This window comes from Chelonoidis abingdonii, chromosome 6 (assembly GCF_003597395.2).
Source record: "Chelonoidis abingdonii isolate Lonesome George chromosome 6, CheloAbing_2.0, whole genome shotgun sequence".
Classification (NCBI taxonomy): Eukaryota; Metazoa; Chordata; order Testudines; family Testudinidae; genus Chelonoidis; species Chelonoidis abingdonii.
Genome location: NC_133774.1, coordinates 61,881,753 through 61,904,956, shown reverse-complemented (window position 1 = coordinate 61,904,956; position 23,204 = coordinate 61,881,753). Strand labels below are relative to the sequence as shown.

Here is a 23,204-nt window from a genome sequence, read left to right as displayed (position 1 = left end):
CAACTTGATATTGTTTTTAAATATTTGGGAGGTGCTCAGATATTATGGTGATAATGATAGTAGATAGGTACCTAATTAGAGAATAGGATGTCTGTGTTTTGCTTTGTACTCCTTTGAAACTTGCCTTACTGAGTTATCTATAATATATATGCTGTTTTAGAATTGATAAAGGCTTTTCTAAACTTCATCTGTGAGGCAATAGGATTTTTAATTTCATACCTTTTCTTATTTCTAATGAGAGAGCTCCAACTTGATCTTGAACATTGTTCTTCAAGACATTCCCACCCTGACATGCAAAAGAAATAACAGGATTAAAAGCTGAGATTCATAATTTGAGAGATGTTGTAGGAAATCCATGCTGGATACTAGCCTTGAAGTGTGGATGGCATATGTTGACTATTACAAGGAGGATACATATGGGCCTTTAGTTTTCTTCGATAATTTCTTTGGGCAGGGACAGACCTGCATTTTTTCCCTCTACATCAGGGGTCTCAAACATGCGGCCTGTGGCACCGACTCTGTGGGTGCTCCAGGGCTGGAGCACCGATTGGGAAAAATTAGTGAGTGCTCTGCACCCACCGGCAGCCAAGCTCCCCCTCTCCTCCCCCCAGTGTGCCATGTTCCCGCTCCTTCACCTACCTCTTAGCGGTTGTAATAGGGGCAGGGAGAGGGCGGAGTTGGGACGGGAACTTTGGGGAAGGGGTAGAAAGAAGTGGAGCAGGGGTGGGGCCTCATGGAAGGGTGGAATAGGGAGGGGTTATAATTGGTTACCAATGAATTTTGAATTTCTCAGCTATTTTGATTTGAAAATTGGTGTACAACTACAGAAAGATGTGTATCTGTGCTGTGGCAAAAGTACTATATCATTGTGATAGCAGAGAAAACTCAACCAATCACCACCCTTACTCAATAGCTAATTTGCATGCTACAGTTTCATTGGTTATATGAGGGAGACTTCACAGATGGTAAATTACATGGCCTGACTGCCACACCTTGTGCCTAGCTGCCACCTCACATATCAGCACAACCACCTACACAACAAAACAACCAGCATGTCCAACTACAAATAGCCCCTCACCCCAGCACACACCCCTTATTTGCCACCAACATAAATCAACCAAAATCCCCCAGCACAACACAACCCAGGCACAAATCAACACAGCTTCCCATCACAAACACACAATTCCCCACCCTCACTCATACTTACCATAAACTTGAGTGGCTAAGTGGCAAGTCCTTTGCTAGCAAGCAAATATTGGGTTACTGTGACAGCACAATAGAAGTCAGTAGAAAAAATCACTGTAAGATGCTATACAATTTAAGGGTGTAAAAAAAGGTATATATTATATGAGAAACAGTATGTGACCCTGTAATTAAAAGATGACATGATAACACACAGTCTCAAAGGGGCAGAGAAAAAATTGTGTGTACAGCCCTAATTTTAGCATGTGTGCTCAACTATGCAGTCTTAACATTCTCTTAGTATAGTTTCTTGTATGGAATGTGGTACAATTTGCAAGCAACACTGAGACTGGTTTAGTCTCAGGATATCAAACCTAATATTGATGCTCTGGTTCATAGAATCATAGAATATCAGGGTTGGAAGGGACCTCAGGAGGTCATCTAGTCCAACCCTCTGCTCAAAGCAGGACCGATTCCCAACTAAACCATCCCAGCCAGGGCTTTGTCAAGCCTGACCTTGAAAACCTCTAAGGAAAGAGATTCCACCACCTCCCTAGGTAACCCATTCCAGTGCTTCACCACCCCTCCTAGTGAAAAAGTTTTTCCTAATACCCTAAGGTCCACTGCAACTTGAGACCCTTACTCCTTGTTCTGTCCTCATCAGGTACCTCTGAGAACAGTCTAGATCCATCGTCTCTGGAACCCCCTTTCAGGTAGTTGAAAGCAGCTATCAAATCCCCCCTCATTCTTCTCTTCTGCAGACTAAACAATCCCAGGTCCCTCAGCCTCTCCTCATAAGTCATGTGCTCCAGCCCCCTAATCACTTTTGTTGCCCTCTGCTGGACTCTTTGCAGTTTTTCCACATCCTTATTGTAGTGTGGGGCCCCAAACTGGACACAGTACTCCAGATGAGGCCTCAACAATGTCAAATAGAGGGGAACGATCATGTCCCTCGATCTGCTGGCAATGCCTCTACTTATACAGCCCAAAATGCTGTTAGCCTTCTTGGCAAGAAGGGCACACTGTTAACTCATATCCAGCTTCTCATCTACTGTGTAACCCTAGGTCCTTTTCTGCAGAACTGCTTCTTAGCCATTTGGTCCCTAGTTTGTAACAGTGAATGGGATTCTTCCATCCTAAGTGCAGGACTCTGCACTTGTCCTTGTTGAACCTCATCACGTTTCTTTCGTCCCAATCCTCTAATTTGTCTAGGTCCCTCTGTATCTTATCCCTACCCTCCAGCATATCTAGCACTCCTCCCAGTTTAGTGTCATCTGCAAACTTGCTGAGAGTACAGTCCACGCCATCCTCCGGATCATTAATGAAGATATTGAACAAAACTGGCCCCAGGACCATCCCTTGGGACACTCCGCTTGAAACCGGCTGCCAACTAGACATGGAGCCATTGATCACTACCCGTTGAGCCCGACGATCTAGCCAGCTTTCTATCCACCTTATAGTCCATTAATCCAGCCTATACTTCTTTAACTCGCTGGCAAGAATACTGTGGGAGACCATATCGAAAGCTTTGCTAAAGTCAAGGAATAACACATCCACTGCTTTCCCCTCAACCACAGACCCAGTTATCTCCTCATAGAAGGCAATTAGGTTACTCATGCATGACTTTCCCTTGGTGAATTCCTGCTGACTGTTCCTGATCACTTTCCTCTCCTCGAAGTGCTTCGGAATTGATTCCTTGAGGACCTGCTCCATGATTTTTCCAGGGACTGAGGTGAAGCTGACTAGTTGATGCAAAACTCTGCCAGCTAAGTGGCCAAAAATGAAATAACTGTCAAAATTAGCACTGAAAGTTTTAAAGTTAATATATTGACTTTTAATAGCATGCTATATTACTCTTCATTTTTTTCATTTTTGACTATACTTTGGTATTGTTGTATGAAAAGGATTCAGTGATGCGGCCCACGGGCCAATGTACTAGTCCTCATGTGGCCCTCGTGGTGATTTGAGTTTGAGATCCCTGCTCTACTTCAATAACTTTTTTTAATCCCTGCATTAGTATTTACATGGAGCAAGATGAGTCTCTACACTGTATTCAGTTTAAATTATTCAGAGAGGAGTTTTTTTTATTTAATGTCCCCACCAATGTCACAAATGCTGTAGTTTTGGTCTCAGTGTTAATCATTTTGTGTTTCTTTTCTACTATATTGCTATTCCATATTTAATTAATTCATTTATTGTATATAAAAGTAAAGTTTCTGCAGATGTCGCTTTTAAAAAAATATAAATTGAAATAACTATATTTTTATATACATTAGCTTAATTTTATTAGTTTGTTGTTTATGATGAACTAGTGTCATTCTCCTAGTTTGGATTGCACTTTAATCAAATGAGAATTGAAAGACCTCTACCTTTCACAATTGTAAAACATCCATAGGCAACTACAACAGTTCTATAGACGCAACAATAATACTACAAACAATGATACTTTTTTTTTTTTTAGACTCTTTTAATTGAGTCTAGCACCTGGAAACAGGAGAGCTAGTGCTATGGTACAAATCTCTCAGCATGCTACAAGCAAGTGTTTTGTGAACCACCAGTGGTCCCTACAACCACAGTAAGAAAACTGCTGTGATAAACAATACTCTCTTTCAAACTTGAATCGTAATATTTCTGTTCTTTATTTAGGGTTGGAAAGGTGGTTCTTCTTCGAGTGATTGCTCATATCTATTCCAGTAGGTGTGTGCGCGCCGCGTGCACGTTCGTTGGAGACTTTTACCCTAGCAACACTCGGTGGGCCAGCAGGGCACCCCCTGGAGTGGTGCCGCTATGGCGCCGGATATATACCCCTGCCGACCCAGCCACCCTTCAGTTCCTTCTTGCCGGCTACACCAACAGAGGGGAAGGAGGGCGGGTTTGGAATGGATATGAGCAACACATCTCGAAGAACAACAGTTACAAAGGTGAGTAACCGTCTTTTCTTCGTGTGATTGCTCATATCCATTCCAGTTAGGTGATTAGTAGCTTTTTGCAGATAGTTAGAAGGGATCGGGGGTTAGCCCCTTCCCCTACCCCCGGTACCCCGGGCACATGCCTGGATCACCGGGCTTCAAACCATGCGCGGCCTGCTGTCGTAGGCCGATGCCACAGGAGACCCACACGACTCCTGCCTTAAGTGCTTGGGCGAATCTCATCTAACGGACAAGTGCCGGATCTGTAAGGCATTCAAGCCCCGAACTAAAAAGGAGCGGACGTTCGCCTGAAACAGTTACTGATGGAGGCAGCGCGAACTCCTCCGTCCTCGGCCCTGTCTGCGGCACCGGGAACAAGCACCTCTCGGCACCGCAACGCACACCTTCCGCGAAGACGCCAAGTCACCAATCTCCGGCACCAGCTTCTGCCCGGCACCGCTCGCTCTCACCTCAGGGCAAGAAGCGCAAGCCTCCTGCGGCCCGTTATATCACGGCGGGACCCGAAGCCAAACTTTTGAAGGTGCGCCCAGAGAGCACTGTACCAATTTCCTCCCAGGATCCCATTCAGTTCGCCAACCGCCTCGCTGCATTCTTCCCTGCATGGTCCCAGCTAACATCGGACCGCTGGGTCCTCAACATGGTGGAAAGTGGCTACTGTCTTCAGTTTGTTTCAACCCGCTTCCACCCCCCTCCTCGTCCCTTTTCAGGGACCCCTCACGAGCAACTCCTCCTGCAGGAAGTTTCGAGGCTCCTTGCGCTGGGAGCCATAGAGGAGGTTCCAGAGCTATTAAGGGGCAGAGGATTCTATTCCAGATACTTCCTAATCCCCAAGGCGAAAGGGGTCTCCAGCCCATTCTGGACCTGCGAGCTCTGAAAAGTTCATCAAGAAGTTCAAGTTCCGCATGGTGTCCCTGGGGAACATCATTCCTTCCCTGGATCCAGGAGATTGGTACGCTGCTCTCGACATGAGGGACGCATATTTCCATATCACGATTTACCCACCGCACAGAAGGTTTCTTCGCTTCGTGGTAAATCGTCATCACTACCAATTTGCGGTCCCTTCCCTTCGGCCTCTCCTCGGCCCCTGGGTATTTACGAAGTGTATGGCGGGAGTCGCCGCCCACCTCCGTCGTCGTTGAATTCATGTTTTCCCATATCTCGACGACTGGCTGATTCGAGGGACTTCCGAGGCTCAGGTTACCGCTCATGTAAATATCATCAAAGACCTGTTCTCACATCTAGGTCTGATCATCAATCTAGACAAATCCATTCTACTTCCTACCCAGAGGATAGAATTCATAGGGGGGATGCTGGACTCCACTCTTGCAACAGCCAGCTTTCCCCCACAGAGGTTCCAATCTATAGTCTCCCTCATTCAGGGACTACGAGCCTTCCCAACAACCTCTGTCCACACCGCCCTCGCTCTACTCGGTCACGTGGCTGCATGCACTTTCGTGACGAAGCATGCAAGACTACGCTTGCGCCCTCTTCAGACCTGGCTTGCCTCGGTCTACCGTCCACGCAGGGATGCCCTAGACATGTTAATCACGATCCCGTCACACGTGCTGGGCTCCCTCAACTGGTGGCTGACTACCTCCCTGGTGTGTGCCGGTCGACCGTTCCATCTGCCTCAGCCCTCGGTGTCTCTAACAACAGACACTTCCTCTCTGGGGTGGGGCGCACACCTGGGCATCTTCGCACCCAAGGCCTTTGGTCCTTGCAGGAACTGAAGCTCCATATCAATGTCCGCGAACTGAGAGCAGTCCGACTGGCGTGCCAAGCCTTCCATCAACATCTGCAGGGCCATTGTGTTGCGATTTTCACGGACAACACAACGGCCATGTATTACATAAACAAGCAAGGAGGGACGCGATCTTCTCCCCTTTGCCAAGAAGCGGTGCGGCTGTGGGACTTTTGTATAGCCCACTCGATAGACGTGGTAGCTTCCTTTCTCCCGGGGGTCTGGAACAGTTTTGCGGACCGCCTGAGCCAGGCCTTCCTGGCCCACGAGTGGTCCATCCGTCAGGACATCCTGCTTTCTGTTTTCCGGAAGTGGGACTTTCCCCAGATAGACCTCTTTGCCTCCAAGGAGAACAGGAAGTGCCAGGTGTTCTGCTCCCTACAAGGTCGCTCCCTGGGCTCTCTTTCGGACGTGTTCCTCATTCCCTGGAAAGGGGGTCTACTCTATGCCTTTCCACCTTTTCCTTTAGTCCACAGAGTCCTGCTCAAGCTCCACAGGGACAGGGACAGGCTGATCCTAATTCCTCCGGCATGGCCGAGGCAGCACTGGTACACCCTGCTGCTCGACCTGTCCCTAGCGTCTCCGATATCACTACCACTCTGCCCGGATCTTATAACGCAGGACTTCGGCAGGCTTCACCACCCGGACCTTCAGTCCCCGCACCTAACAGCATGGCTACTGTCTGGTTAAACCAATCTGAGCGCCGCTGCTCCAGCCAGGTCCAACAGGTCCTCTTGGGGAGCAGGAAACCTTGGAGAAGACACGAGATACCCTGTTCCTTGTGATCTGGGCAATTATTTGTACCTCAAGAGCAAGCCTAGCACTCTCCTCAATTGAAGGGTGCAGCATAGCTGCAATCTCCACTCTCCCATCCCAGAGAGTCGGCAGATCTCCACACTTTCTCACTCCGATATCTCAAGATCCTAAGGATTGGAGAGCTCTACCCCCCGGTAAGCCTCTCCCCCTCTGGATCTCCTTGTGCTGTCATAGGCTACGGCCCCTCCTTCGAGCCCATTAGCCACGTGCATCCGATGCTCTAACCGCCTGGAAGACGCCTCACTGGTCGCTATCACCGTCGCCACGGCGTTAAATCTGAAGACTCACGTGCTTGGTGGTAGCCCCCATACTACTACTCATTCACCAAAGATAAGGGCAGCTACGACCACACCGCTTTCCTCCCAAAGGTGTCTCCTGCCTTCATATTAATCAGGACATTTTTCTACCGGTCTTCATCGCCGAAGCTGCATGCATCGCGGCAGGGACCAGCAGCTACACACCCTGGATGTCCGCTGGGGTCCTCGCCATTTTACGTCCAGAGGACCTAGAATCTTCTAGCACGCCAGCCCCAGCTATTTATATAGCCATGGCGGAGGCGGATGAGATTCCCATTTTCCGAAGGCTCATTCATCATGGGTGACGTCTGTTCCGACTGCTATGATTGGCTCACGTCCCCAGTTGGCCCTCACCGCCCTTCTAGCTAGGCTAAGCTCGCCAACCCCTTTCCTGCCCACGTCCCAATCAGGAGCTATGCGGACAGCTGACCAGTGGTCGTCCGTTGCAATACCTTACACCACTACGCGCTAGGTGAGCACGAGAGACGAGCCGCCTTTGCTCAGCAATCTTTACAATCGCAACCGCCGTGCCCGACCCAACCGCCTAGGTAAGCATGGAATCACCTACTGGAAAAGATTGACTCAAATCACGAAAGAAGAAAAGACGGTTACTCACTTGTAACTGTTGTTCTCGAAAATGTTGTTGCTCTATCCATTCCACACCAGGCCCTCCTCCCAAACTGTCGGAGTGCCGGCAAGAAGGAACTGAGGAGCAGCGGGCCGGCAGGGGTATATATCCGGCGCCATAGCGGCGCCACTCCAGGGGGCGCCCTGCCAGCCCACCAAGTGTTGCTAGGTTAAAGTCTCCGACAAACGTGCACGCGGCGCGCACACACCTACTGGAATGGATATGAGCAACACATCTCGAAGAACAACAGTTACAAAGGTGAGTAACCGTCTTTTTCTTTCTAAGCCTCTATTTTCGGTGCTTACAACTTTCCAAATTATATATAATTTATACTGAAATTGATTATATTTATTTTTAGCCAAAATTTATATTTATTTGGAAAGCTCAGAAAAGTTTTTGTTGGCCATTTTTATCTTATGGGAGTTTAGGATAAAAAAAATTTTCATGTTCGAAGAAAATTGTTGAGTTGTGAGTTGTTTTTTTTATTGTGTATGTGAGATTGTTTTGGGGATTTTTTTTCAGTCAGTTAACTCAAAAATATCTTCACTCTAAAACTTACCACATAGGAATGAAGAATACATTTATGGCAGCACTTTTATCACAGAGGACACAAGAATCCCATTCTTTCAGTGTTTACACAAAACACCCTTGCCTTTTGACTTTTGGGGATTTTTGTACATAACTAATGTGAAACCTTATTTGCACAATGAAGAACATGGCTTATCCTTTTCTATATAGGCTAGTAAGTCATGGTCATTATTGTCACCTTAACCCAGTTGTTAAAAATGATGCTTAAATATGTTTGTTTCCTAAGGAATGCAAACCGCAGATGGATGTGATGGTAAGAAATCGAAACATGTTCCCTGAGAATTTTGAGAGCTGCCAAGTTAAAATTTGGGCTTCATGAAAAGCAAGGAGGAAGCAGGAGCTCAGATAATTAGAGTTAGTGATTTGTCACACAAAGAAAAGGGATTAGATATAATATGACTATGGTTTGCTTTTCTGTATCTTTTTATGGAGGAGGTGGGAGTAACTGAACTTTCATAACTTATTTAAAAGTGACTTGTAAAGGGGGAAAATGATTTGTCATTTTTTTTGCTTAATGAAGTGTTTTAAAACATACAGAAATAGCCCTCAAAGACACACATTATGCTTGTTTTTTACATTAGAAATTTGTGTCTACCCTGTTTTTCCTATATGTACAGCTGGTGAACTAGTAGTTTTGTGATATCACAGATACCTGGGGAGGCTTCTCCCTCAGCCAGTCCCCTGCTCCCTGTTACAAGCTAGAGGGCAGCCCCTGCTGAGTGTGGGGGTTGAGGGAAGCACTGAGCCTAGCCCTGTCCTGTCAGCAGCCTGGCTGGAGGCTGAGGGAGGAGAGAAACCGATGTAACAGTGAGTTTTCCCCTTCCACTGACTTTTATTAGCTCTGGATTTAAGCTCTGTGGCCAAATGGCCATTGTATTCTGGCCCTGCCTTAGTCTCACACACATCGTCTCCCACTCCCAGCAACAACCCTAAGTGAAAGTAACAAGGATGCCAGAAGTAGCCCCTAATCTCACCGTTCAGACCGGGAGTGAAGAGCTAAATTTAAACTGTTCTTATGCAAGCAGCAGGCTACCTGGGGAGGCTTCTCCCTCAGCCAGTCCCCCTCCTACAAGCTAGAGGGGAGCCCCTGCAGACCCTGCTGAGTGCGGGCGTTGGGGGAACGTGGAACCTAGCCAGGTCAGGCAACCTGGCTGGAGGAGGAGGAGGGAGGACAAGGAGAAAAATGTGACAGTGAGTTTTCAGTTTTTCAGGCTTATTCCAATAGTAAAATTTTATAACAGCCAGTACTGGTAGTAGTAATAGTAGCTTTATTTTCTATATCTAAGTCATGCAATGGGAGGGATCCACGAAGTATGCCAGAGAGGTGGGTTGCTTGTGTTTGGACTGTACAGGTAAGAAATGTAACTTACTTCCACCCCTGGCCCCGCCCCTTCTATCTAAGGCCCTGCCCTTTCTGGGGGGTGGACAGAGTGGGACCTGTACTGGTAAAAGTTGTATTTTACTTTCACCCTCGAGGGGTGGAAAAATGGAGATCTGAGAATGGGGGATTGAGTAAGGTGGGGCTGAAGAGCAGTCTGAGAATGATCTGAAGGGCAAGTCTAAAAAGATGGATCTGAGAAGAGGGCAGGTTCTGCTTTGAGTGCTTGTTCATGTCAATTCCAATCAAGTGTGTGTGTGTGCGTGCCTCATGCACAACAGCCGGAAGATATTTCCCCTAGCAGTATCCAGGGGGTCAGCCTGGATGCTCCCTGGAGTCACACCCTGATGGTGCCCCCATCAGGCCTCTGTCAACTCCTGCCCCAGCAGGGTCCAGTAGAGTCTGGACCCGCACCACTCACCAGTCCACTGCTACAAGGACCTACAGCTTCCCTCCATGCCAGAAGCGGTTGAGGTAGCATCAGACCTCCTGTCACTGACAGCGCCACCCTCCCTCCAAGGTGGGAGAGGTTTCCGGCACCGGTTTCTGTTCCAATCCACTATATAGGCAAGCCAGCAGTGATGGTGCCAAAGAGGGTATCATCCTCTGTGCCCCGACCCCTGGCACCGGTGGCCTGTGTGGGAGCCGCTCCAGGCATTGCTCACCTGTGCCAAGTGGCTCTGATTCTCCGTGGTCTTCACAGTCGGAGACCTCTGAGTTGGAAGCAGAGTCATTGCACTCCAGTAAGAGCAGGAACTCCTGCTCCCCCCGTGACTGACAGCCCTGCCTGGGACAGTGCCTGGCTTCTTGGTGGCCCTTCTGGACACCCTGGCCTATCATCAGAGCCAGGGCAGACCCAGGGTTCCAGACTGGCGTTGGTGGCCTTGCTGTCCTTTGGGCCACCACACATGCCCTCCGCACTGCTGCAAGGGACCCTGGCACCTGTACTGATGTCGATGATCTCTGTGCCAGTTGCTGCACCGTGCTTAGCACTGATTGCAGCTCCATCAGCAACACCGCCAGTATCACCGACCACATCACCGCCCATGGCGCTGACTGCAGCACCAACTACCACATCATCCACAGCACTGATCGCAGCATTGTCCATGGCACTGACCGTGGCTCCTGTGTTCCTCGCTGCTAGGGACCCCAAAGGGGCCAAGTGAAGGGAGCAGGCTCTGGTACCAGCCACCGTCTCGTCGTACTCATCTCTGGTTGAGGCAGTGACTGGCTCAGCAACCACTCCAGACTTAGAGGGCAGCAGGGTCCTACAGGAGCTGCTGAGACAGGTGGCCCAGAACCTGAAAATTAAACCTGAGAAGGTGGTAGAGACTGACTTAATGGTCAACATTCTTTCCCCTCCAGGGCCATCCCATATTGTGGTGCTGCTGCTGATTAAAACCATCAGCGATGCCATGAAGACTCTCTGGCAGACCAGTCCTTGTTGCCACCTACCACCATGAGGTACGAGCAGAGATACTTTGTTCCCTCAAAGGGGAACGGACACCTTTACACGCACCGCCAACTGGATTCTCTGGCAGTTGACATGGCCAACCAGCGCAAGCATCAGGGATACCGGGTCCCTCTCCCAAAAATTGGGAGGCCAAAAAGCTGGACCTCTTTGGGAGGAAAATCTGTTCAACAGGAGAAGGGGAAGGGTTGCTGCTCTGTATCGCTAACCATCAGAACAAACTTGCCTGGACCCTGTGGATATTTACTTGGGGTGGACAGCTCATGCTGCTGCCTGTGTAACAGATACACTTTTATTTTTAGGCACTAGCTCAATGAGAGCTAGCACAAATATGTCTACTTGAATGGGAATCACACATACCCCAAGTGTAGACGTAGGCTTAGTCCTCACCTTAATTTCTTACCTAAAGTGGTCTCTGACTTTCTTCTCAACCAGATGATCCATCTACCAATTTTCTTCCTCAAAACTGATATTACTTGGTGGGGAAGCAAAATTTCCCACCTTAAGTGTTGTCAGAGCTTTCCTACTTTCTGGACAGAACAAAGGCATTCAAGAGTTCTCCTAGACTGTTTCTGTATTTGTTGTTAGGATGAAAGGTCAGCCAATATTTGCTTCAAAGATTTCAAAATAGGTCTTGGACTGTGTTTAAACACATTATATAGTAGACCATTTGGATTCACTTGGGCTGGTGAGGACCCATTCCACCAGAGATCAGGTAGCTTTTGCAGCTTCTCTGTGAGATATCCAAACTCAGAGATTAAGGGCATGGCTACATTAGAGAGTTAACAGTGGCACAGCTGATCAGTGCACCTGCGCCACTGTAAACTTTCTAACGGAGCCACTCAAAATTAACAGGAGAAAGCTCTGCCATCAGCTTAACTACTCTAGCCTCTGCGAGCAGCTGTAGCCATGTTGGCAGGAGAAGCTCTCCCACGACATAGCGCTGTGCACACTGGTGCTTATAACTTATGGTGGTAACACAAGTTGCGGCAATATAAACTATGGTGTAGACATAGCCTTATAAAGAAGTTACGTAGAGTTCAGTTCACACCTTCACTAAGCAGTACTCCTGAGTTGAGTGCTCCAGACCTGATGCCCACTATGGGAAAGCTGTTCTTCAGTCACTCTACTCCATGTGTTGAGTTACTGCTTGTGAGTCACCAGCGGTAGAATACATGTGAGCAATCACTTGCCTTCTCCATGTCTACAGAGTCTCTGTAAAGATGGATTCTGTTTTAGTGAAGGAACTGGAGAGTGATTCCAGCCTTTATACCCTTAGCTGCTTGTGGGGACTTAACAGAGAGTGCTGTTCAAAAAGATTCTGGTCCCACACATGTAGGATGCATGTGCACCAGAAGTGGAATACATGTGGGCAATACATCTTGAAGAACCACAATTACTATAGGGTAAATAACCATTGTTTCTGGTTCCCTAATCCACAGCATTGTTCTATATTCATAGATTATAAAGCCAGAGGGGATCACAGTTATTATCTAGGCTGACTGGCTGTATAACAGAGGTCTGAGGAAGTCCTTGAATTAATTCCTCTTTGAACAAGAGCATAACCTTAAACAAAAATCCATGGCAAGTTGCTTTAATGATTGATTACACTACCGTTAAAAATTTGCACTTTATTTCCAGTCTGAATTTGTTTAGTTTCAACTTCCAGATAAAAAGAACAGGAGTACTTGTGGCACCTTAGAGACTAACAAATTTATTTGAGCATAAGCTTTTGTGGGCTACAACCCACTTCAGTGGATGCATGTAGTGGAAAATACAGTAGGAAGATATATATACACAGAGAACATGAAACAATGGGTGTTACCTTACACACTATAAGGAGAGTGATCAGTTAAGGTGAGCTATTAACAGCAGGAGAGAAAAAGAACTGTTTGTAGTAGTAATGAAAATGGCTCATTTCCAGCAATTGACAGGGAGATGTGAGGACCTGTGTGTGTGTGGTGGGGGTGGGAGGCAGAAATAAGCATGGGGAAATAGTTTTACTTCCAGACATTGGATCATATTCTTAGTCTCTGGTTCCATGTCTCTATCCTAATGCCTGCTTTTATAATGTGGAACAGCAGGCAACTACATTCTTAGTTTGTGTGGAGTAACATTTTCCCTAAGGTACAAGAATACTATCTTTTCCTCTCTGTTTTCTGATAATACTGAAGTGTCCCGATTAATTAAAGCCCCTCTTGCCACCTTGAAATACAGTTATATTAGTGGTTAGGAAATTTACAAACATCTTCTTTCTACAGTTATTGTTTCGTTAAGTACTGTAGCAGAATCGGAGTGCCTGTACAACATATTTAACCTCTTTACTCAAAGAAAAAAATGCTTGTTTTACAATACAGTATCGCTTCATGTACACACTACAGCTTAGCTTATTTTTTTTAATGTTTTCCTACACCTCTTTAATGGTTTGCAAGAACTTTGAACTCAGTTTTCAAGGTCCAGTTAAAATATATTTTAAATGTCCATTGAGATTGAAAAAAATTTTCAGAGTTCTCTTCTGAGAGTTTGGGAAGATATTTTGGAGTAACGTAATTGTATAGAATGTTTGTAATTGTGTTGGCTTTTAGGAATTTGTTACTTCCTGCTCATTGAAGAGCTGAGGGTGATGTGATATCAGGCATCTGAGGTATTGGCAGGCCCAGATGAAGGCCATAAATGCAAGGCCATAAAAAAGTTGTGACATGGGGCCTTCTATAGCTCTGTCCCCAATCTGTGACTTTGGCCCCTGCAGTGGTAATGACAGGTGGACCTCTCCCCTCCTCAGTAGACAGGGGCAGCAGTATGATGCTCCCGCAGAGCAAAAGGTCTTGGAGTTAATATCCCATTGAGATGCATGGTATAGTTCTTACTTCTGAGAGCTATTGTTTCTGGCTGGCTGCAGACTCAGACAGACATCATTGCATTAGTTATACTCAGTTATACATTTTCAAGCAAGAATGAAAAAAGTAGGATTTCGGCATGTATTCTGGTGGAAGCACAGACCCCTAAGAATGGCAGTGCAGTGATGCAAATATTATTACCTGTTATTTTTGGGGCAGGGAGGGAGGGGAGGAAGCAGCAGCACTACTAGCAATAGAAACACAAATATGATATTTCCTTTTATCCAACTCTTAAAAGTATAACAGTGACTGTTAATGCCAAAACATTTATTCTGAATTTAGGGGAAGTTCAGATCTGGATATAAAATTCATAGCTCTGTTCTATCGCTATATAAGGGCCCAAATTTGGACCAGCAAATCCAAACGCTCCCAAACTTTTGGCATATTTGGACAGGGCCATCAGTACCCATACACAAAGTACGCAGCTACGTAGGGCACCAAGAAATTTGGGGCACCACATTTCCAGATGCCCTGTCCAGCTGCGTGCTGCTCCAGCCCCTGCTCCGCCCCAGCCCCACCTCTTGCCACCCCTGCTCACCCCAGTCCCATCCATACTCTACCCTTTCCCCAAAGCCTCCACTCCTACTCCGTGTCTTCCCACCCCTGCTCCGCCCCAGCCCTGCCCATACTCCACTCCTTCCCCAAAGCCCACACCCTGCCCCTTCCCACCCCTGCTCCGCCTCAGCCCTGCCTCATCCCACTCCTCCTCCACCCCAGCCCTGCCCCAAAGACTGCAGCAGCGCTTGGCCTGCACTCAATGCACGGTAAGTGGAGCAACCTGGCCCCAGCCTGCTCCACTCCCCTGGCTCCCAGCCATGCTGCTGGTGAGTGCTGTGGGGCAGTTTGCCCCTTGCCGTCTCCTCCCCAGCTGGGAGGCAGTAGCGCAGAGTGAAGTGGTCTGGGGCTAGGGAGTGGTTCCACCTGCCCCCACAGAGGCCTGAGGCCCAACACAGCCCCCTTGCAGGGGGGCTGCGTAGGGCACCAAAATGGCTAGGGACAGCCCTGCATTTGGATTCTCAGCTGAACTCCATGGCTAAGAACCATCTCTGCTTCAAAGGGATCTGCCACTCCTTTTAATTGAGCCCGCTGTGCTCTGATTGGCTGCTTCCCTGCAGCTTTTCTAGGCAGGTCTGGAAGACTTTTGCTGCTCCTTTCCTGGAGCAAGCTGTGGTAGGACAGTGATGCTTCCAGCAGGGGGCTCAAAGGACCTGGTACACCCCATCATGCACAATGTAATCATTTTTTTAAATGTTACATTGCAAAAGTTATAAAATAAAAATATTAAATATTACTTTTTAAAAACTGTGTGATCAAGTAAAACAAAATAAAAATCATCACACAGCCTTCTAAAGTCTGGCTGCATGCTCAAGCAGAGTTCCCTGGTTGATGGGACGTTATTATATGTTTCAAGGTGTAACCATTGAAAAGAAAATGTTCAATTTCTGGAAAAAATAACTGTTGTATGTGTGTAATGCTTTCTGATATTAGTTCACTGACAGTTTCACTTGTTTTCAAACCCCACATATTTAGGGTTGTGGAGAGTTAGATTGATGTCTCTTATCACTCAGATGTCATATTCATTAACTGTATTGTGCAAGCAGAGTGTTAAACTGACAAGGTGACTTGCCAAGTGACAGTGTATTCATGTGATGTCCCAAACCATTAATATATGGTAAAGGGGTGTTTCTTGATTTGCTCAATCAATTTTTTGCAACACAATGTTTTTGTCCGCAAAATACTGCTAAGAATGTTTTCTGAATTAAAACCTTTAACTGGAATGTTCCCCACGTGCATTAGCTAATGGATAGTGAAATCTTTGTAATAGTTACTTTGTAATATGACATACGTAATTGAAATATACCAAAGGACTATAAACTCTATTAACAAAAGCTGAGTTTTTTTTGTGATCACATTGATATAGGGACTGAACTTCCTGATTTCTAGTTTTAGACAATATTGTCAATGCTAAAAAAAAACAACTTCTGATTGCTATTACTGTGTAAAATAAATATAATGTTATAAAGCAAAATTGACATATATCTTAAGGCCTTCTTGTGTGTTTTGCCATAGTTATGCTAAATTACATTGCCAATAAGAAGCAGCATTTACTGTGGAGAAAACAATAAAAGCTTAAAATACATTATTGTATGTAAGGTAAGAAATTACAAAAATAATTTTAATGTTTGCAAACAATGGTAGGGTTACGTGCATCATATAGAATTTTATTTATAAAAACATTCGTCTACAGAATGTGTGCATCTTAGTGAATTTTATTTTCGTTTGGAATCAAACCAGAGAAGGACAAAAAGAAGAAAGCAACCACTACAATCTGCCAAGATGTTTACTGAGTAACAATCTTGTTGTGGGTTATGATCAGATCAGTACTGATGGTTCTTTGATTATGGTATCTACCATAATCTGATCGATACAGGAGATTTATTATGTTGTATTTGTAATAATTTCAAATGATCATAATCAAGATCAAAGAGTAGAATACAATGACAGTTTGGTTGATGGAGGAATCAAGTTTTGAGGCAATTGAAGAATACTGCCCAAAGATGAAAATAAGAGATTTCTCAGATGTGGCAGGTTTTACGTCACTTTCTCCTTTTCTTCCTCTCCCATCCCTTCAGATATGGTTTGGAAATGGAACCGGAGATGGGTGGAACAGTAATGCAACTTGCTTTGGTGATCCTTGCTTGGCAGACTAATCCTGCAAGGAGATTTCTCTGACTGTCGTAATTTAGAGTAGTCTTTCGTTTGTCCTTTCTTTGTTTCAGCTCCCCGCCTACTCCAGGACTGGAGGAGCAGAAAAGTGGTTTTCCACTACCTTTCTCCCCCATTTCCTTTGTGCACTGAGTGCATCTTCACTGGATTCAGGGATCTGATCCTTTAAAAAAGGAAGTGACACACTTCAGACTATGATATTAGATTATCTTGTGTCATGACAAATAAGACGACTGACTTTATACAGTGTATTTTAATAAATTTTAGTTTTATCATAAGCATATTTTACATAATATCTACTAAGAAATAAAATAAACGCCATGACTTTTTGTTTGGACAGCTACCCAAGAATGCCTCAGAAAAGGAAGAAACTTCTGCTTAACGTTGTATCAACTCAAATGTCTTTCTCAGCTTATAAAACTCTTTTTGTTTATGGAAGAAAGAGTTGAAGAAAACTCTGCAGAAATTCTGTTGTGGCCCTGTTTCACTGAGAAGAACAAAAATGTTCAAGGTAATGTGTAATTTTCTTTACTTACTGTTTTCAGTTTGTGGAAAAGGATCACTTTGTATGAATTCCAACGTAAATTAAATTTGCAGTATTATAAAAATAAATTGCAGTATGTTTGCATTTTTTCTCCAATCTCCCACCATATAAACAAGTATCTTGCAACATCTAATTAAATATTTATTTACAATAATGTAGATGTATATTTAAATTGTAGATTTTGTGGGAAAGAATTGATACTTGTATGTAAAAGATGTGATTATATTATAATTATTTCTGATATGGAATGAAATACACTGCCTAATAAATATTTTCTACATATATATATAACAAAATAATATATGGAGGTTTCCACTGCTGTGAATATTCCTGAGCTTGTTCCATGGAGGCTGCAATTTTTATATTCAGTGGGGAAATCACTGAACTTTGAACACTAATTTTAGGTCCATTTTAATGTGCATTTAAATGTAGTTGTTTTAATTTATAGCTTGATCCTGCAAACACTACTGAGTTGTTCCATTGACTTCAGTGGGACATCTCATGGCAATAAGCACTTTGCCCAGAAGTAAATATTTGCAGAATCGGGTCTTTGATTGTATTTCCCTTTCCTCATTTTATTACTGGACTATCTCCAGAAATATCAGATGAAGAAAATGTGTAACCCTGCAAGCTGGGAAATGAGATGAAGAAAATCTACTAGCTGAGAAATGGTGTGCCTATAATTTGTTCCCCTTCTCAGCTTTTTTACCCAATGCACTTAGACCAGGTCACTAGTGAGTAGATGGTCTCAAGAGCTTTAGCTAGGCTGCAAAAAAATTTTACACTAGAAATGAGGCTAGGCTGCTCAAGGAGTAGGATAAGTAGAGTCATGTACTTTGTATCTCTGCACCAAGCTGTGGGCTGGGAGGAAATGTATTCTAGGAGTATGGTGTAAGAACACTAAAATGAAGAAGCATGGGAAGAAAGAATAGAGAGGCACACAACTTGTCAATGGAGTAGAGCAGTGGTTCCCAAACTGGGGTTTGTGAACCCCTGGGGGTTCATGAAATGTTACAGTTGGTTCTCAGGGAAAAATTCCCTGATGGTGGACAGAGTTGTCCCTAGGAATCCCGGGCAGCATGGGGCCAGTAGCCCGGAGTGCCTGGACTTCCAAGAGCTAAGCAGATCAAAGCAAGAATATCTATCACACTGAGGTGATTTAAACTTCAAAACTCCTTATAAGTAATGGAAAGGGAGGTGGATCTTTTTTGCTGTTTTGAAATTTAAATGGGCAGTTAGTATTTGTTTTTTAAATTATTATGAAGAACAAGTTTAAGCTTTGTTGTAACGTGTGTTGTTTGCCTGGACTGCTCAAGACCTGAATGCTTGTGCAGGAGGAACTCAGAGTTGGCTTCTAAAATACCTTCATGCTGTTTCACATCTGATACTCCTTGATGAAACATAGCAACCTTGTCTTATAACAGGCTTATTCAAAGTGATATGATATGGAGAGATACCTATCTCATAGAACTGGAAGGGACCCTGAAAGGTCATCGAGTCCAGCCCCCTGCCTTTACTAGCAGGACCAAGTACTGATTTTTGCCCCAGATCTCTGAGTGATCCCTTCAAGGACTGAATTTACAACCCTGCTTTTAGCAGGCCAATGCTCAAACCACTGAGCTGTCCCTTCCCCTATGAAAGTAAGATCTTGGAAGAGTGGTGCCATTTTCATAATGTAATGTAAATACTGTAATGATAAATAATAATAATAAACAGTGTGTAATAAGCATGTCATAAAACAAATTTAATATTTCCAAGATCACTGCTTTTATAACTTATACTCAGGTAAAGGAGAAAATCCCTGGAAATACTCATTTTTAGGAGGGGTTCGCGAGACTTGACATTTTAGTGAAAGGGGTTCACACGTTGTTAAAGTTTGGGAACCACTGGAGGAGAGCAATGCATTCTTAACCTGAAACTGTTGGACACTATGTCAGTAAAATAAAGAAATAAAAATCATTTTGTGTTAAAACAACACTAAATTAACGTAAAAGTATTTTACATGATATATTGAGGCTCATTTAAAATTGGCATTCGATACCTTCCGTTTTTCCTGTTGATTTCAATGCAGAATGAATTTCTTTCTCACTCTGTCATATTTTCTCCCTGTTAGCAGGAAATTGTGTGCCTTACTTAATTACATTAATTGTGGTGTTGTTTCTCTTTTCTTGGATACAAATGTAATTACTCTAAGGAACTCTGAAAACAGGAAAACAACATGACTGTGTTTAACAAAATATATTTTGTACAGTAACACCTTTTTATCTAGTTATTTAGAGTAATATATATTTTGAAAGAAGGAATGTTAACAAGGAAATGTTCTGTTTTCCATGAGGCATATTTAGGCCTGGACCCTGCAAACACTCACACATGACCTTAACTTTACATAAAACTGTTGGTTCTGAATGGTTTGAGCTTTTCTTTTTCTGAATTTTTCCACTCATTTATGACTGTCTGTATACTCATATTGTCTCCTAAGTTGTGGCTCTAGCTTCCACATCTGAATAGGTGAGTGTCATTAGATCAGCTTCAGTGGCAGCATTCTGGGATGGAAGGCTCCCGTGGTTCCAAAGGAGGTACAAAATTTTGGTCCCCATTTAACAAATGTGATGATATATTTAATACAGATTAGGGCAGTGTGACTAGCTAACACCTTCATTTTCAGACTTACTATTCCAATTAAGGTGATCTGGATTTATTCAGAAAACCATTCTGAAGTACATCAATTACTAAGAAGAAATATAAAATGCAGACATGGCCAGAGAAATAAGAAAACAGTGTTTGAGAAGTAAAATATTAGTTAACATTATCTTCACTTCAGTTTTAGTGGCTACCTGAAAGATAGTGGGAGAATGAGAACTATGTTTACAGTTGTTCCAGCTTTCTGTCAAGAATCCTATATTATTCTGATTAATCTAGATCACTGTCTCACTGATAAAGCCTCGATTAGAAGGACAGCTTAAATACACCTAACAAGGATACTTTATTTTAGGCTGGCAGATGTCCTGCTTGTGGTATAGGACTAGGAAAAGTAACAGCCATCTTGTGTACTTTTTTTGGAAGTATCTTATTTCCTATTAGAGGGCTTAGAAAATAATGTACTTTTTAGCTCAATGAGAGTTTGCACTAGCACTGTAGGTAATTTGGGGATTTGTACAATAAATAATAAATAAAGCAAATAGTGCACTGATATAATGTTTTCCCAGACATCAAATAGAGTGAGGCCCTACACTTGTTTCTTTTTCCTCTTCGCTATATTGAGTATCTGTAGAGGCCCTTATTAGCCTTGTATTTAAGTCATACCAGGAAGTAACTGAATATTTTTTGGCTGTTGCAATAACAAGTTTATTTGTTCTTAGTTCAGAATGTCATGTGAGGACTTCAGACTTGATATTTAGAACATTTGTAAAGTTCCGTCAGAAATAAAGTAGTTCTTTGGACGGTTTCTTTTTTTTTTTTTTGCAAGAGGTGGTATCTGAGTTTTATCTAAACCAGGAGGATTCTTGGCCCTCATTTTTCCCTAGACCCAGCGATGACAAAGAGCAATGGCTGCATAAATTGGATGTAAGAAGAACACTTAGGGTTTATCTCAGAAGAATCAAAGATTGCAGATCTTCTGACAGATTGTTTGTACTCTTAGGGGGTCTTAAGAGGGGTCAAATGGCTTCTAAGAGTTCCTTAGCTAGATGGTTAAGGGATTGTATTAGGGAGGCGTGTGTAGTTAAGGGTAAAGAGGCTCCCAGGGTTTGTAAAGCTCATTACACTAGTACTAGAGCTGCTTCTTGGGCGGAGAGGTCGAAGGCTTCCACATTGGAAATTTGCAAGGTGGCCACCTGGGCTTCTCTTCATACTTTTTCATAGCATTATTGCTTGGATGTAGTCTATTCCGCAGATTCTGCTTTTGGTAGGAAGTTGCTTGTGAACCAAAAAAAGAACAGTGAAGAAAAGAAAGACATATAGTTCACACTTCTAGCTGCCAACAAGACAAATTTCTTTGCAGCGTGAACAATGGAAAGCTTAGAAGATCAATTTAGGCAATTGAAAATAGATGTTACAGGGAAGTACTGCCCACCAGTACTCTCTTATGGTAACCCCATGGCAGACAATAGCACCAAGGGACACACTGAACCAAAGTGAACTCTTTAGGGAGATGGCTGTAGCAATTGTACTGAGGTGATATGGACAATTCTGTGACTTCAGTTTGAGAGTTCTGTGTCTGGAATTTTGTGCAATGTATTCAATAGGTTAAATCCCCCAAATTGTTTCCCATAGATGAACAAAAATGATCTATGTATTGCATTCTCTATTATAATTTATTTTCAGTATGCTTTTTAAATTCTTCATAGGTTTATTTCTTGACTACTTCATCTTCAAACATTGCAAAAGCAGGTATTCCTCACTGAGGGCAACATACATACCATGTTTTAAGCTTAAATCCAAAATATACTTCAAGTATGCAACCACAAATAAGGTATCTGAAAAATGATTTAACTGATATAAATACTTGATTCGTGCACCACCAATTCAACAATATATAGAATTTGCTTTTAGAATTGCTAAAACAATATACTTCCGAGAGGCGAATATGCATGAGGAATTTCTGCCACAAAGCATTTTTTGGAGGGGAAGTCATAAACCACTAAAAATGGAATGTGAAAGAGCTTTGACCACCAAATTGTAATGTGTCACCAGTGCAAATCTACATTTCTTATCCTTTTGAGAAAAAGGTAGGTTTGGCCATCTGGGCTCTCTAGCAGGGGGTGGATGTAATTAACCCTTTCCTTGTTGGTCTTTCACCACACTTGCTCTCATCTATTTACATTCCATTGAAATCACTGGAATGTTCAAACATACCTATTACATTCAGCATCACAGGAGGTGTGTTCTATTTGAAGGAACCTGGAACATTCAGTAGCAGTCAGGGTTAAGTGTGAGAGCCTTATTTAGAATGAAGAATACACTGGCAAATTGCATTTTCCTTCCATCTTTAAGATGCGTTTTCTCTCTTTCCTCTGGCTTTTCAGAAGCCTCGTGTTGAGACTTTTAAAAATCAAAAACATCTAACACACTTTCATCTTTCTCTCACCTTTTTTCCATTCCAGTGAGAAAGGTGAACTTTGGACAGATCTGATAATGAGTGCCAAGAAAAGCTTTTTCCAGTGGAGCTCTTTGAAACACCCTGGGCAAAGTTGTCAAGCCCTTAGGTTTACAAGCTTTGCCTCAGGGGACCAAAAAGATTTGCAAAGGTCTTCCTTTCACAGCTCAAGAAGAAGAAATCTTTTACTTTACATCCATTTCTAGAAAGCATAATAAAAGGAAAATAGGATCAAATTTACAAAGTGCATCATCTTAAAAGACAGTGTTTGAAGTTGTACAGACTTCAGCAAGACAAATATGATCTTTGCATTGGTCCCAAAGGTAGATGCAGCTATAGCTTCTGTAGTAAATTTTTTTTTTCCAAAGGAACAAACTGATGGGAAGATGGAATTTACACTTAGAAAGACATGACTTTTAATTTGAGATGTATATTTCTTCTGTTTGGTATGCGAGAACAAATTAGAAGTCCATGATGGAGCACAGATCCTAAGAAGACTTCAAATCTATTATTACTAAAATATTTTTAGTTTTTCTTTTTATTAATGATGTTTCTGTTGATATTCTTCATTTTCTTCAGAATCTATTATCTCTAGTGGAGTTAAAATAAAAATCCTGGCTGAGTCCGTATCATATAGATGGGCAATCCAACCTGCGAGTAGCTTTGGTTGTAGTATGATTTACCTTACTAACTATTATTTTTGAGGATGTTGAAAGGATCTGCGTGAAGTCCAGTCTTCAGTAATGACCTAGACAAAGGAGAACACCGACATTGTCTGGGGTTGATGGAGAGGGGCACTTGGGTCTGGAGAAGGTTTACTCTGTGCTAGAATCTGGTCTTGGAGGGAGAAACCCAAAAGGACTTAAGTTTGATAGTGGTGTCTAATTTGCACAGGCGTTTTTACTGAGATA

At 43.5% G+C, this 23,204-nt stretch overlaps 1 protein-coding gene across 5 annotated transcripts in view; it reads left to right on the top strand.

Annotated features, from left to right (window-relative positions):
- KIAA0825 (KIAA0825 ortholog) overlaps window positions 1-23,204 on the top strand; it is a 435,282-nt gene that overhangs the window by 144,978 nt on the left and 267,100 nt on the right. For all 5 annotated transcript variants that reach the window (XM_075067089.1, XM_075067085.1, XM_075067086.1 and 2 more), the window contains one exon: window positions 16,995-17,165. In XM_075067089.1, the coding sequence (XP_074923190.1) occupies window positions 16,995-17,165 (171 nt within the window). The remainder of the gene's footprint in view (window positions 1-16,994; window positions 17,166-23,204) is intronic.